Raw genomic sequence first — 14,002 nt, 5'->3', positions numbered from 1 at the left:
AACGTAACAGACTAACAGAGATTGTTCGTGCTAACAAACCGGATTCTAAATTACGTAAAATGTGTGGTTTAGGAAAACTGTTTAGATTAATTTAATATGTTACGTCTTTCTGTTATTATAATTAACTAATTAAACAATTACGATTATTAAAGTTTTAGATTTCAAACCTGCCTTCATCGAGGAAGGTTCTATATAAAAGGAAATTGTTAAGTTTTATATGCACTTTTAATTATAGCACGAGTTGTGTCTCTGAGTTAAGTTGTATGTATGTAACAAAAGGATTATTCTCTCGACTATAGTCTGTGTAATCACTATAACTTGCTGAATACCCAATTTAGGAAATTAATTGTCGATGTTGCTAGAGTTTTGTAAATATTTATTCGCTTTATATAGAATTGCGATATGGAATTTTGATTATGATATCTAGTATTTAGAATGAAAAGAGAGAGTGTGTCTATGTATGTGTGTTTGTGCATCTGCATGTGCGCGCGCGCGCGGGTGTGTGTGTGTGTGTGTGTGTGTGTGTGTGTGTGTGTGTGTACATGGAAAAAAAGAGAGAAAGAGAGAGAGATTTATAAAAAATTTTTCAAAAAAACGTGCGCGTGGCTAACTTTATCAGTTAACTTTGGAATGTGATAACTGGTAAGCTAGACAATTAATCATAGGCATAGCATATCAAATATCATAGTATCAAATTATGCTTGTGATTATTTGACGAGCTCGTTCTTCACTTACTTCCATTTAAGGTGTGATTTTTGTAATGCTAGTGATTTGTATTACGATACAGTTCACCATCATCAGATAGAAACGCAATATTTTTGAGATTGCTGTAATAATTACGATTCCAGTATCCAATTATGTCTTCTTTACATATCGGCCAATTACAGGAATATTGTTTTTTTTTTTTTTTTTTTTGTACACGACGAAACACCGAAGTGAATGTAACTATATATATTTCAATACAATTTCTGGCTTTAATTAAAGATAAATCGTAACTCCTTTTTTATTTTCGACATTATTTTTTTAAAGTATGCAGAGTAATAAGAATAGGTGTAGTCGTGTTTGCAAAATAAATACTATTGATACCATGGAAAGTAGAAAATACTTCAGACCGATCTACTAAACAAAAATTTTGTGAAACAAAATAATCTCCCACAGATATGTTTTATAAACATGAAAATATTGATATCTGAAGACAGCCAAATAAAAATTCAATAATTATTTGTATTATTGTTAATTTGATTAAACAAGGCTAATTATAAGAAAGTATGTGTATTTATAAAATAGCGACAAATAGATACGTTATTGATATTATTTAAGATCACGTGTGAATGTTATATACATGTAATTTTTGATTTCTGAAAGTACTTTCTATTTTCGATATTATTACACAGATTCTTATAATTTTTCTAGTTTGCTATTATGTAATTATGGAAAAGATATTACAGCGCGATCCCTCCTCCCCCAAAAAAGATGATTATTTTAAAAATGCATCAGCATTGTGAAAAAGAGACCCATGTATGCGCGAAGTTCTATATAATTTATATTGGATTTATTCTCTAGCGAACCTGAAAATGATTTGTTTTAGTAAAATTTGAATCTAATTTCCTTTATCCCAATATATACCTTCTATAAGCTTTATTGATAATTCAATTGTAACTCATTCTTGCATTTTGCTGTTAGACAAAAACACTCACACCAATCAGCTTGTACTATATTTCGATGGTAGAATGAGATTCCATGTATATACATAAAGTGCATATTAAGGTAGTTCTCAACAATACCATCTGTAATATTTATTCTTTATTCAATTTTGTTATGTGTATAGGTCTAGATTGAAAAATATACGTAAATTCTTAAAACTAATATTATATTTTAAGCTTTTTATTAATTGCAATTAAAGAGAATAATTGCATTAAGAATTTTCTGACAATGCTGAAGTGTTTTACATCGAATTGAATGTAATTGCCTGAATGGGTGAGTTAATATTTGTAGTCAATATATGATCATATAACTCATCTGTAGCATGAGATAACGTATAATAGACTCTAATATATTCTCCCTACATTTTATTAATATTATTTTATTATTGTTTATTATTATCTTTGTTATATTAACACATGAAATGTAATTTTGATCTAGATAGATATCTTACCATTGAGATACCAATATCTTTCTAATGAATAAATAATCGTGAAATACATACGAAATGCGAATCGAGTCATAAACATTTTTAATAATTATTATACAAATTTAATTTCGTTTTTAACTTTAAGTAATATATATGCATTTTGTAACTAAATCAATTGGGGGGAAAGAAATATGCAGTGATGCATCGTAAATTAAGGTTTAAACAATTAAAATCATTTAATCCAATACACAATACATATTAAGATAATAAAAATAAAAAATGTTAGAACTATGAATGCATTTTAATCCCATTTACCGATCTTTTAAATGATATGTAGATTTTACTGATGATTTGCTTTTTATAAATTCAGGTACATCTTTTCTACTTATGTTATTATATTGTATTATCTATGCATTTTCGTAATATATATCAATTGTAATACGCAAAAATAGAAAAATATGGCAAATAAGAAAGTCGTTAGTAAAATCAAAACGTGTCCTATTGTCTTCCTATTGGATAGTTTGAAATGAATGTAGATAAAGAAAAAAGAAGAATATAAAGATCATTTCTTTATGTCTTTTTCTCTCTCTACAGACATATATATATATATATATATAATACATATGTTGTGATTCAACTGACATTTTGACAAAATGGCATGTTTTATATATAATATTTATACATATATATGTATATGTTATATATGTACATATGTTTATATGTATGTACATATACATATACATATACATATATACACACACACACACACACACATATATATATATATATATATATATATATAAACTGTCGCTTTTGCTAGTGTATAACATCATATAGTAACAAACTATTACATTCCTGCCAGTTGTAATACAACAAAAATTTGTAGCTTTTCTCATGCGCGTAAATAGTTCATATACTTAAATCTACACAGTGTATACATGTAACAAATGTTTTTACAATATTACAATCCGTACATATATATATTTATAAGAAATAACTGGTATAATATACAAATGCATTTATGTTCGCACCCATTTAAATTTTATTTCGTAGGCGAGAACGAAGTTGGGTTTAATATGCGCGAGTGCATTTCTCTTATTAAAGGTACAGTATAAGCGACACACTCGTCCCAACCGGGCGATCTCCAAGCACTTTCACGCGTTTCTTTACGCGATTGAAGATCTTTGTAACCTGAGAAATAAAAACAAATATTATTATGCGATATATGCAAAGATGAATGAGCATAATGTACATAAAATAGCGTAATATAAACAATATGTGACTTCACACTTACACCAAATATGATGTACATTGTACAATCTACCAATTTGAGAGAAGTAACCAGCAAACGGTTCATCATTATTGCGTCTATAATTAATAGCTTTAGCCCAATTGTTTCCCCATTCTATCATCGTGCCTGGTTGCAAACTATAACTACGTATTTCATATTTGTTTGGCCCTTTCCTTTTTGTCAACGGTGGCCAATAACTAAACGCCAACAGATATTGCAAATGACGTGATCTTAAGTAATTCCCACGTTCCGTTTGCAGTTGTTGATAAGACTATGGAAATTAGATTTTAGTCATCAATGTTCATTGCAATTGATCTATTCTTTTCAGTTGAACTTCTTGTACTATTATCTTTTTTTTTCTCTCATTAAAAAAGACATGAGCAATGCGAAATATTGATGATTTGAAATATCAACTGAAAAGAATAGATCTATGTCTCTGACATCTTTTCTTTGTATATTACAAAAGATTTCATACCTCATCTTTAGAAAGCACAGTTTGTGTATGATCTATACGTTCGTAACCACCTGTGTACTGCCATAAATGTAAGGCCTGATCCAAGTCTCCTACTTCCACTGTCCACGAACCCACTAATTCGCAATTCAAATCAGATTTTTTTGAGTGTATCAGATTAACGTGTTCCTCACTGGAATGGCATAAAAAAAAAATAAGGAGAAAACATTTAGCAACACAGGCTTATTTAAAGTTTAACACGTTTAACATTAATATATATATTTTTCGATAATCTACTAAATCTACAAAAGGTTACAAAACAAGTACATACAAATGATATTCTGACTATATTCTGATAATACCAATTAAATATATAATATAATACTGTATGACAAAGAACACAAGTTTTACTTATATTTTAAAGATCACATATTGCAATATCTATAAAGGCTAATCTGCAATGTTCTTTGCTTTTACCTCTTGCCTTTTTCATTCTTTGCAACTATTTTATCAACATCATGTTCTTTTCAGACAGAATACAAAATCATAAGATCAAAATCAAATTTCAAGTTGAAATCATTTTAAAGAAAAACATGTCATTCAAAACATTTTTGGTGACGATTTTGTGATGAATTCTTGATACGATAATAATTTTAACTGATTTTTAATTAAAAGCAATTACAAAATTCATTGTCATGAATTCACAAAATCGTTGTCAAAGTATATCGAAAGACATCACTATGATTTTTCCTAAATTACTTCAACTTGGTATTGGATTTTGTCTTCTACTATTCTATCTTATCTTTTTCGAAATTCAACTTTTTTGTTTCTTATAATAGAAAATGGAAAAATGGAATAAGAAAAAATGCAAGAAGTAAAAATCAAAAAACATGAAATCAAGAGTACACTGTTAGATTAGCCTTATATAAAGACTAGCAAACTACTAATAATAAATTAAATTAGAAGCGTTGCATGCAGCTGAAGACAGATCGACCCTATTGCATCGAATTTATAGGTCAGTGAACCATCACGCACTCAGATGCAAGATCACAAAGATGTCGACTCACTAGTTGGCCAAGTATTTGTCAATCGAATCTGGCCGTATGTTTTGAGTGTGCAGTGCATAAATGACTTCCTTGTCAGAGAGCATTCGCGAGTGCGATTCTTTCGTAGGCTCGATCTTCCTCACCAGAAGTTTGCTCAGCCATCCCTCGCTGATGTCACAGCGGATCGACGATCTCGTCAGATACCTACGAATTAATATAGCTGTTAGTCAATCCGAGCAGCAGGTCCGTTACGGTTACGGACTCTCACGTACAGATCGCTCTCGCGTTAAGAAGTTAAAAAAAATTGAAAAAAATAATAACGACAATCATGTTCCGCACGAGTTCGCTTGTGCTTACCGTGCGGCTGCGAGCAACGGTAGATTCCCGTTACCGGCAAGCACGCTCGTCACGATACGAAATTCTCTCCTCAAAACGGCAGCCATTTCCTACTGGATCTCCACACACGAATCTTCCCGTCGTACTTCACCTTCACCCGGTCGTGTTCGCGACACTTCGCGATCCAGCTCCGGGAGTTGAGAGATTGCGGTGGGACTCGCGGCGCTCCCGATACTCTGCGGAAAGCCACCAATTCGAACGGTCGGTTTATTTATATTCGTAATCTGGTTGCGCGACACTTCGTGTTTTCTCTCTCCCTAAACACGAAAAAAAGCGAGACTTACCGTCATTGAGCTCGAGATGCGCGCAAATGCGTATGTATTGTGTACGCGACGAACGTTGATAAACACTTGGCCACGTCTGATGAAACGAATCGCACGCAAGCGCGTACAGTTTTAATTAAGAATATTACAAGTCTATTTTTTCATGATTCAGCTTTCCTTTTTTTTCATATTGGAGTTTGAGAAAAGGAGAAAAGATGAACTATGAGAAGTTGAGCTGAAAAACATAAGAGGATTATCATAACATTCCAAAATATGTCCTCTCAGAGGAAAATTTTACTTGATACAATATATATATATATATATTATACGTGACATGACTATCAAATAAAATTTGCCTTGGAGAGGACGTTTCGCAAGCGGAACAACAATAAATCATTATGTCGAGTCATAATGACTCCAAAATGAGAGTCATTAAAAATCATTTTTCAATCATTTCCGATTCATTTTAATGTCATGATTTTAATGTTATTGTTACTTTGTTTTGCTTGAATTTGGAACGTAATTTTAATTAAGCCTGTTCTACAATATGCTTTTTGTTTTCTGTTTCTTGCTTTTTGTTATTTTTTACATCTTGTCTTTTTGTTTCTTATCCAGTTTTTTTGTTTTTATCCCGAGATAAAAGTTAACGAATTTCGAAAAAAACCAGAAACAGGAAACAAAGAGAACATTGTAGAATAAACTTTAGTCTCGTTAAACAATAAATTTATGCGAGGTTTCAAACATAAATCTCTTAAGATGCTCAAACAATTATACTTATCGCGAGAATATGTTCCAGACAAATGAAATTAAAAATGTTATCATTATGAAAGTTATCATCGCGAAGATATTCCAATTAATAAGAGACAGCGAAACTTTTTAATAAGCAACAATGGATTAAAAATATTAAAATGAATTAAAATTTTCTATCTATTTGAATGCATATTTTAAATAACAAAAACTTTCTTGAATTCAATTGGATTAAATTGGATTGAATTGAATTCAACTGGAGATTCAATTGGATTGAAAGACTGCATTTCCTATTCAGAATGAATTGAGAAATATTCAGATGAGGCACAGAAAAAAAACTCATATATTATTTTTAGATTGAAATTAAAGCATAGAAATGTGCTTCATGCAATTCCTAAATATAATAAATGCATTCGGATTAAAAAGGATTTTAATGTTCGTGAATACATATTTCTAAAAATCTGATTCTATTTCAATCCATTTTAATCTATTCTCGTTTACTGGGTTGAAATACATATTTTTCGAATCATTATTGTATTTATTGAAGAGAAAGATATATTAAGTTCGATAAAAAGTAGTCAAAATTGGAATTAATATAATAAGATTCTTACTTAACTTCTTTAAGATTCTCAAACCGTCAAATTTACAAGATTATAACCCAGTAAGAAATAACAATGGAATCAATGTCAAATCGATGTCGAATCGACATCATCGATTCAATGTCGATTCCATTGTCATTCTCACTAGATAAGAAAATGTACTCCAACCAAAGGTAACGATTACAATCGAAATATGTATTTTTTTAATTTCTTGATTTTAATTTTTTTTAAATGCGACTTTCCTGATTACGAATATCGTAACCGCATTGCAATTTTCTTAATATTTTAACCGTAATTTGGGAAAAATAATATATTTTTTCCTTGCAAAAATTAAAGGCCGTACCGCAGCCTTTAGGTTAGTTCGAATTGCTTTAAACACTTTTTAGTTTTTACACTCAGTACCTTCGCTTTCTTTCTCATTAACGTCCGAATATATATTTATCTCGTTTTAAGTACAAACATTTTAGAGATTTCAAGCAACACGAACAAATCTTTTATCTCATTTTAAGTGCAAAATCTTTTGAACATTCAAGTAACGCGAACAGACCTCTTATTTGACCCTAGTTCCTAGACCTAGGAAATTATTCCGTTCACGGTTGGCAGGCCATGCAAAACTATTATCGATTCAAGCGGCTAGCTTCGCTCAGTTAGAAACTTGGCGAAGGAGGGCACCAGTTATAGCCGGAGTTGGCTGGTCACTGGTGTTACCTTCTCAAATAAGCATCTCTCGTGAAGATACTAACCGGCGCCGCTACTGTCGCCATCATCGCGTCATTTGCCGGTACACGCACAGTATATCCTCGAACAGGTCCAGTTTTGTCATTCGGAAGAAGAACACCGAGGACGCATTTTACGTTCACGCTGTCACACGAAACACGAAATAAAGGACGACAATCGAGTTGAGGTGGGTGTCCCCAGGTCGATCTGTCAGTTTTGTCCTCTGATGATGACCGTCCGGTCGGTCGATTGACTGATAGCTAAAAGAACGTTTGTCAGTCATCGCACGCGCGTTCACCGCTGATTTCACGTTTTTTCACGTTTTTTTTTTGCGGCTCTTATTACTCATCGCGTTGGTTGCAAATTAAAGGTTGAAAGTACCGAAAGGTACAGCTGCGCAAAAACGATGTTTGAACGGAGCGAGTCGGACTTTTGCGCGCTGCGTGTTTTTTTCTTCTTCGGAACACGCCGGAGCGTCCTCTATTCCTTCGTGATTTAATCGAAATTGAAATTGTTAGGCTTACGATTTCGTTTGGCAAAATAATCTCTATTGCGTTACTGTGCGTCACATGCACTAAACTCCATAATTAAGTAAACGATTAACTTGATTGACTTGTATCCATTTTTCTACTAATAGAATAACTTAGAATAACTTCAATTTCGTTTAATATTCTTTATTCTTTTCTAATTCTTAGAAGTAGAAAAGTAGAAAAAGTAAATTAAATCAAGATTAAAGAGAGTTAATCTATATGGATAGAAACAGGCATTATGTTATATTTCTACTAATGTAGATTAACTTTAATTTTGGTTTAATTTATTCTTTATCTTTTTCTAATTCTTAAAACTAGAAAAGGATAAAAAGTAGGTTAAACTAAAATTAAAGTTAATTTATATGGGCAGGAACAGACATTATGTTATATTTCTATCAATGTAGATTAACTTTAATTTCGGTTTTATTTAATATTCTTTATTCTTTTCTAATTCTTAGAATTAAAAAATGATAAAAAGCAAATAAGTTAAAATTAATCTACACTGATAGAAACGGGCATATAATGTCTACCAATGTAAAGATTAATTTCAATTTATATAAATTTGATTACATATAAAGTAACTTTAATTTATATAAATTTAATCTAATTTATAGTTTCAAAGTTAATCTATTTTGGTAAAAATTGACATTAGACTCATTTTACAATACCAATGTAGATTAACTTTAATCTCAGTTTAGTTTACTTTTTATCTTTTTTTAATTCTTAGAAGTAGAAGATAAAAAATAAGTTAAATCAAGATTGAAATTCATCTAATCAGAAACAATGAATTGTATAATTAGAAATTTGCTATAAGCAATTCTGTCGGTGAGTTTAAAATCGGAATTTGGAATCGTTCTAAATATAGACGCTGTTATAAAGTTACGTAATAATGATAAAGAGATAATATTATCTTGATTGATAGAAATTAAAATTATATCATCGTATTATTAGCGAAAGTATACACAAATTTTATCACTTAAGGCGCTCATATTATGTTGCTGCACTTTGATATATTTACATACAACAATACAATCTATAGCACTGAAATATGATCGGTTAAATTCACAGTATGTTAACTCGCAAATGACATTGACTCATTTTTCAGTTTATCTACATTCTGTTTATCTTATGGAAAACTGACCTCGGAAAACGAACCGTACCGTGCGATTTCGAAATCTACCTACTTGGACCGAGAACTTGATCGAAGATTCAATTTGGCGCGATGCCGAGAAATCCGCACGAAAGGTATTAAATAAAGCTACGCGTAAAGTATAATACGATGCGAGGAAGAATCGCGTAAGTTAATTTGCCACGCGATTTTTTTTTTATATCGATATCGTTATTCCGGTATCACTGAATGCACACGTCCGCGAGCTACGTATAAAAAAATTACTGACGATATAAATCGTCACGAGTGTGTGGACAGATTCACATGTGTATTTACCGAATTAATTTCGTTCACGCGCTGTCGAACGACAATTTTAGGCTTTCCTCGACCGTTTGTTGAGAATGAGAAATGATTTTCTTAATTAGATTCTTTCGCTTTTGAAGAGGTAAGTTTGCAATGCAAGCCTCAGAAAAAGAAGAAATGATTATCGCGGGAAGAAAGTGCACTTCGAAAAGACCGATCTAATTATAGACGTAACGAGATGGTTCCTGACGGCAATGTATGCCAACATTAGCAAATATTACACACACATAACGTGCACGATTATCTATATTCTATATAAATATAGGTCAATATACGATAAAGTTGACATATATTGGTCATGTTTGAAACCGACTTAATAAGAATAGACTGTCCATTCTTATGAAATTGCCATTAGGTCTGTTCTTGTTGCTTGTATATTTTTTGCACTCAGTTTTCTTTTACTTTCTTTTACTTTCTTTGTTTTCTCTCTCTTCAACGTCTCAAATATATACTTATCTCCTTTTAAATACAAAAATTTGTTGAAATTTCAAGAGCAAGGCGAGCAAATTTATTATCATTTAAAAAGAGTGGAGTAATTTGAATTATATCGACCTTTCTTTCTAAATATTGGATTGAAGAAAGATGCTAATATATTCAATTCTTTCTGATATATACATATAGTCTATATAAGTTTATCAAATTTTATCGAAATTTAATGGAATTTAGCGTCTTTTTATTGTTAACCGATCGAATCGCGGAAGCCGTTGATTTTTCACGCTCCATCTTTATGTCAAGCGTATCATCAAATAGAGATTTGCCGAATCAATTTCTTGGTCGCCGGCTATTTCCGATTTTGATTACGAAAGATCTGGATATAACCGACTCACATAAATGGAATGCGCCTACACATTCGTTATTCCCAAAGAGCTCTTTCAAAATATGCGCTGTTTCGATTTTATATAATAAAGTGCTAGATAGCGTCTTGTGACAAACAGAGCACGTGAATTCCCGAGAATCCTGTCATAACGACACAAGAAACATATTTTGATTTTATGTATTTTTTATAATATTTGTGTTTATACATATTAATTAGTATTTTATACATATTAATTCAAAATAAAAAAGATCATTAACAAATTTTTAGCTCTTCAAAATTTATGCACGTTATTATCCTGTGTTCTTTTTCTTCGAAATTATTTATTTAAAAAGTTGGACTTTACGTTATTTCCGTTATGTATGCGTTTATAATTAATTTAATCCTAATCAATATTCGCGGATCTAGTGGACTCGGACATTTTTTTCAACTACATTATGACAAATTATTTATAATAAATATTTTTAAAATCTTACATACTTTTAAGTTACATAATTTTATTCGTCGAATTTTGAGCTTCAAAATAAAAAAAAATTGTTCAATTAAATTAACTTTAAGTAAAGATACATTTAAAAAGTATACTGATCTGTTATAAATATCAATTAATTTTCTTAGGCGAGTATTGCAAATTTTAACATACACTTTAAAATTAAATTCGGGATTAATTTGAAATTTTTGCAAATTAGTTATACTTAAGACTCCTGAGTAGTTACCTTAATCATATAGTCCAGCAAACGAGAAATTATTGAAGTGATATCGAATTTTTTGAATTTTTTAAATTCTTTTCTATATTCGTAATCCGCTTGAATCAGTAATTATGGATAGTTATTTAATTTCTGTATCTCACCCAATGCATAGAAATGAAACATGCGATCCGATTGAATCCGTAACTATGCATTGGTAATTTACATTTAGTATTTTACCTAATATTCAACGTAATGAACGTGCAACTAATTTGTTTGAATTTAACGTGCGGTAATGAAGAATTGTTTAACATGGGAGACCCACGAAATGTTAGTTATCGATCTCGGCAAGTCATTGAATAACATGCACCGAGGTAATATAGTATGCCTTCCAACAAGCAACACAGTGCGACACAGTGATCATGTCATCTTTGTTTAATATTGGTAAACAATAAGGATGTAATGATCCATTGTGTCACACCATGTCATTTGTGTCGCTTGTTGGAAACTACACATAATGGATCATTACATCCTTATTGTTTACCTATATTAAACAAAGATGACATGATCACTGTGTTGCACTGTGTCATTTGTTGGAAGGTATACATATATAAGTCGTTACCTCCCAAAAACTCTGATATGATTATGTGATATACAAAGTGTGTAACATTGCGGATTCACGGCAAGATAATTTCTAGACATAACTCTGGTCATGACAGTGCAAGTTATATCCGGGAGTCACTCTGTTCCTGTGAATCCGTAATGTTATATTATATTTTGTGTACATAGTAGGGCTCATTCGAGAAAAAACGATTCATGTATCTGTGATCATCTTGATGCATACTTTCCAACAATAAATCACTTTCTGAGATCGCAGGCTAGCATTTCATTTCTGAATCTATATAAATCCACACTAGAGTTTACACTATTATATTTATCTAAACGTATAGAAACGGATTCAGTGTATTCAAAATCATCTCTATAAAAATTCAATATCTTTTTCGTGGATAACGCGGATTCGAAAACTTGATTCATATGGATTTATCCAATCTAATCCGCTCTCGTTTGCTGGGAAGCAACACGTTGATTTTTCTTACACGCCATTTGTAAATAAAGACAAGTTGAATAAAACGGAACAATGGAATTGTTGTACATTTGCAAAACACTTGTAAAAATGGGTTGGAATTATTCTTATTTCTTCTGATAGTAAATAATCGTAAAGTGCATTTATTAGTTTTTACTTAATGCACGTGCGTAGTCTATTTTTACTTTACAAGCCTTTTTCGACTATTTGCTGATTGTCAGGGGAAAGGGGTAAACAAATAGTATATAAGAAAAATTAACCTGTCGTTTATGACATATTTCTTGTTTTTGACATGAAAATTCAATATGGCTGAGGTGACTACTTATGAGCTTTATAATATACTGGAGCAAGCCTTCCCTTAACTAAACTATAGAAAATTGTGGTCCGACAAAGGAAGGCAAGCAGTATTAATCTTCCTGATTCTTTTCTATTTATGATAGTAAAACATTAGGCAATGAGCGAATCCCTGAAAAAAACAGTGCATCAGAATATTCTTTGTTGTAGGAATTGAAGACACCCTCATTTCTCGATGGCTCGCTATAATATGTTATAGAACTCATTCAGGAGGCCTTAGGGCCTCAGCACAAAGATAGTCATAACTGAGTCGTAGATCAACGCACAATGTTTTGATCAACCTATATCTACGACTTACGTTTCAGGTCTCAATTACGATCATCTTTGTGCATTTAAGCCCTTAAGATTAGGAGAAGACAGCATCGAATATTAAAATATAGTTTCTACTTGCCAGAAAGGCTATACATCAATATATATCGCTTTGTATCGATAGATCCTTCATTTAGATTGGCGTTCCATGAGCGGAAATTTACAGCGGAATGAAATATAATAGCATAACCAATCATAACTCTACAGTCATTACTCTGTTTTCTTTTCTGCGGTTGTGATTGGTCTCACTGTTCCGTCCAGCTATAAATTTCCGCTTATGAGACGGCAGTCATAAATAACAAGAGTTGTTTTTTTTAATGACAGCACAATGCCCTTCATGGAAGATTAAGGAAATTTTGGAGCGAATATCGATTAGGATTAAGGTAAAGAACTGATGATTTATTTTTACGTATCTTTCAAAATTTATTTCCAATGTATCTTAAGTCTTGTATTCACGATGAAATCGCTCCAAGATCTTGAATAGAGAAAGAACTAACAAATCACGTTTGAACAACTCGGTTGTTCAAACCTGACCAATGCAATTCGATCCGAGATTTCGGATTGATTTTAGTATCGTGGACACGAGACTTTCAGAGAATCTTTCTCTCCTATCTTTTTTTATCATCGAAGCTCAACATTAATTTCGCATAGAGTTTGAACTCTATTATTTTTTATTGTAAAGATAATAACGTAAGAAATGTCAAACTAGTTGTTAAACTTAAACATTAATTAAAAATCCTGATGTGCTCCTTTTCAAAATTTAAAGACGCCGATGACACTCGGTTGTCTTTGTACTTAATAAATAAAGCAAGTTCTCGCTTCATCATCTTGGCACATATTCTTTTCTTATGTCTTCAATAATACTTCTTCTGTCGATCGAAGTTGTCCGTCTTCAATGCAAACATGCAATTGAAAATTAAAATCGACAATCGAACAGCAATGAATGATAAATCAACGAATAGCTTACGAGAATAGTTCAACAAGAAAGACAATGGTGATTAAAAAAGTACTTTTATTTCTTTATTTTTAAGGAAATGTAGAGAAACTTTGATTTAATTTAAATTCTGCATTATTTTACATTATCACTTCTCATTTTCTCGTCTCGATTATTCACTT

The 14,002-nt window shown here is 31.4% G+C and overlaps 2 protein-coding genes across 3 annotated transcripts in view; one reads left to right on the top strand and one right to left on the bottom strand.

Moving 5' to 3' along the window:
* Positions 1 to 2,342: 2,342 nt before the first annotated feature.
* Nipsnap (protein nipsnap) lies at positions 2,343 to 5,777 on the bottom strand. Its single transcript, XM_011059066.2, has 6 exons — positions 5,600 to 5,777; positions 5,277 to 5,491; positions 4,941 to 5,123; positions 3,898 to 4,066; positions 3,426 to 3,693; positions 2,343 to 3,322 (listed from the first exon to the last, which is right to left on the bottom strand). Exons 2-6 carry the CDS (start codon positions 5,360 to 5,362, stop codon positions 3,174 to 3,176), a joined length of 855 nt encoding a protein of 284 aa, XP_011057368.1. The 5' UTR covers positions 5,363 to 5,491; positions 5,600 to 5,777; the 3' UTR covers positions 2,343 to 3,173.
* Positions 5,778 to 7,669: 1,892 nt separating this feature from the next.
* Positions 7,670 to 14,002, top strand: part of Tps1 (Trehalose-6-phosphate synthase 1) — a 30,431-nt gene continuing 24,098 nt past the window's right edge. Inside the window, exons 1-2 of one of the 2 annotated variants that reach the window (XM_087416283.1) lie at positions 7,673 to 7,828; positions 9,277 to 9,416. The gene's annotated coding sequence lies outside the window, so the exon portion shown is untranslated. Of the gene's footprint in view, positions 7,829 to 9,276; positions 9,417 to 14,002 lie in introns of both variants that reach the window. The other variant, XM_087416282.1, reaches the window with a different exon arrangement.

Source organism: Acromyrmex echinatior, chromosome 19 (genome assembly GCF_024713525.1).
Source record: "Acromyrmex echinatior isolate Ae372 chromosome 19, ASM2471352v2, whole genome shotgun sequence".
Classification (NCBI taxonomy): Eukaryota; Metazoa; Arthropoda; class Insecta; order Hymenoptera; family Formicidae; genus Acromyrmex; species Acromyrmex echinatior.
The sequence above is the reverse complement of the archived record's forward strand: the minus strand, read 5'-3'. Positions and strand labels throughout refer to the sequence as shown.

Excerpts from the sequence above, each read along its gene's own strand:
- Nipsnap (XM_011059066.2), bottom strand. The coding sequence starts at position 5,362 with ATGGCTGCCGTTTTGAGGAGAGAATTTCGTATCGTGACGAGCGTGCTT. Across the intron at positions 5,124-5,276 it reads CCGTTGCTCGCAGCCGCACG|GTATCTGACGAGATCGTCGA; the intron begins GTAAGCACAAGC and ends ATTAATTCGTAG. Across the intron at positions 3,694-3,897 it reads CTGTGCTTTCTAAAGATGAG|TCTTATCAACAACTGCAAAC; the intron begins GTATGAAATCTT and ends TAATTTCCATAG.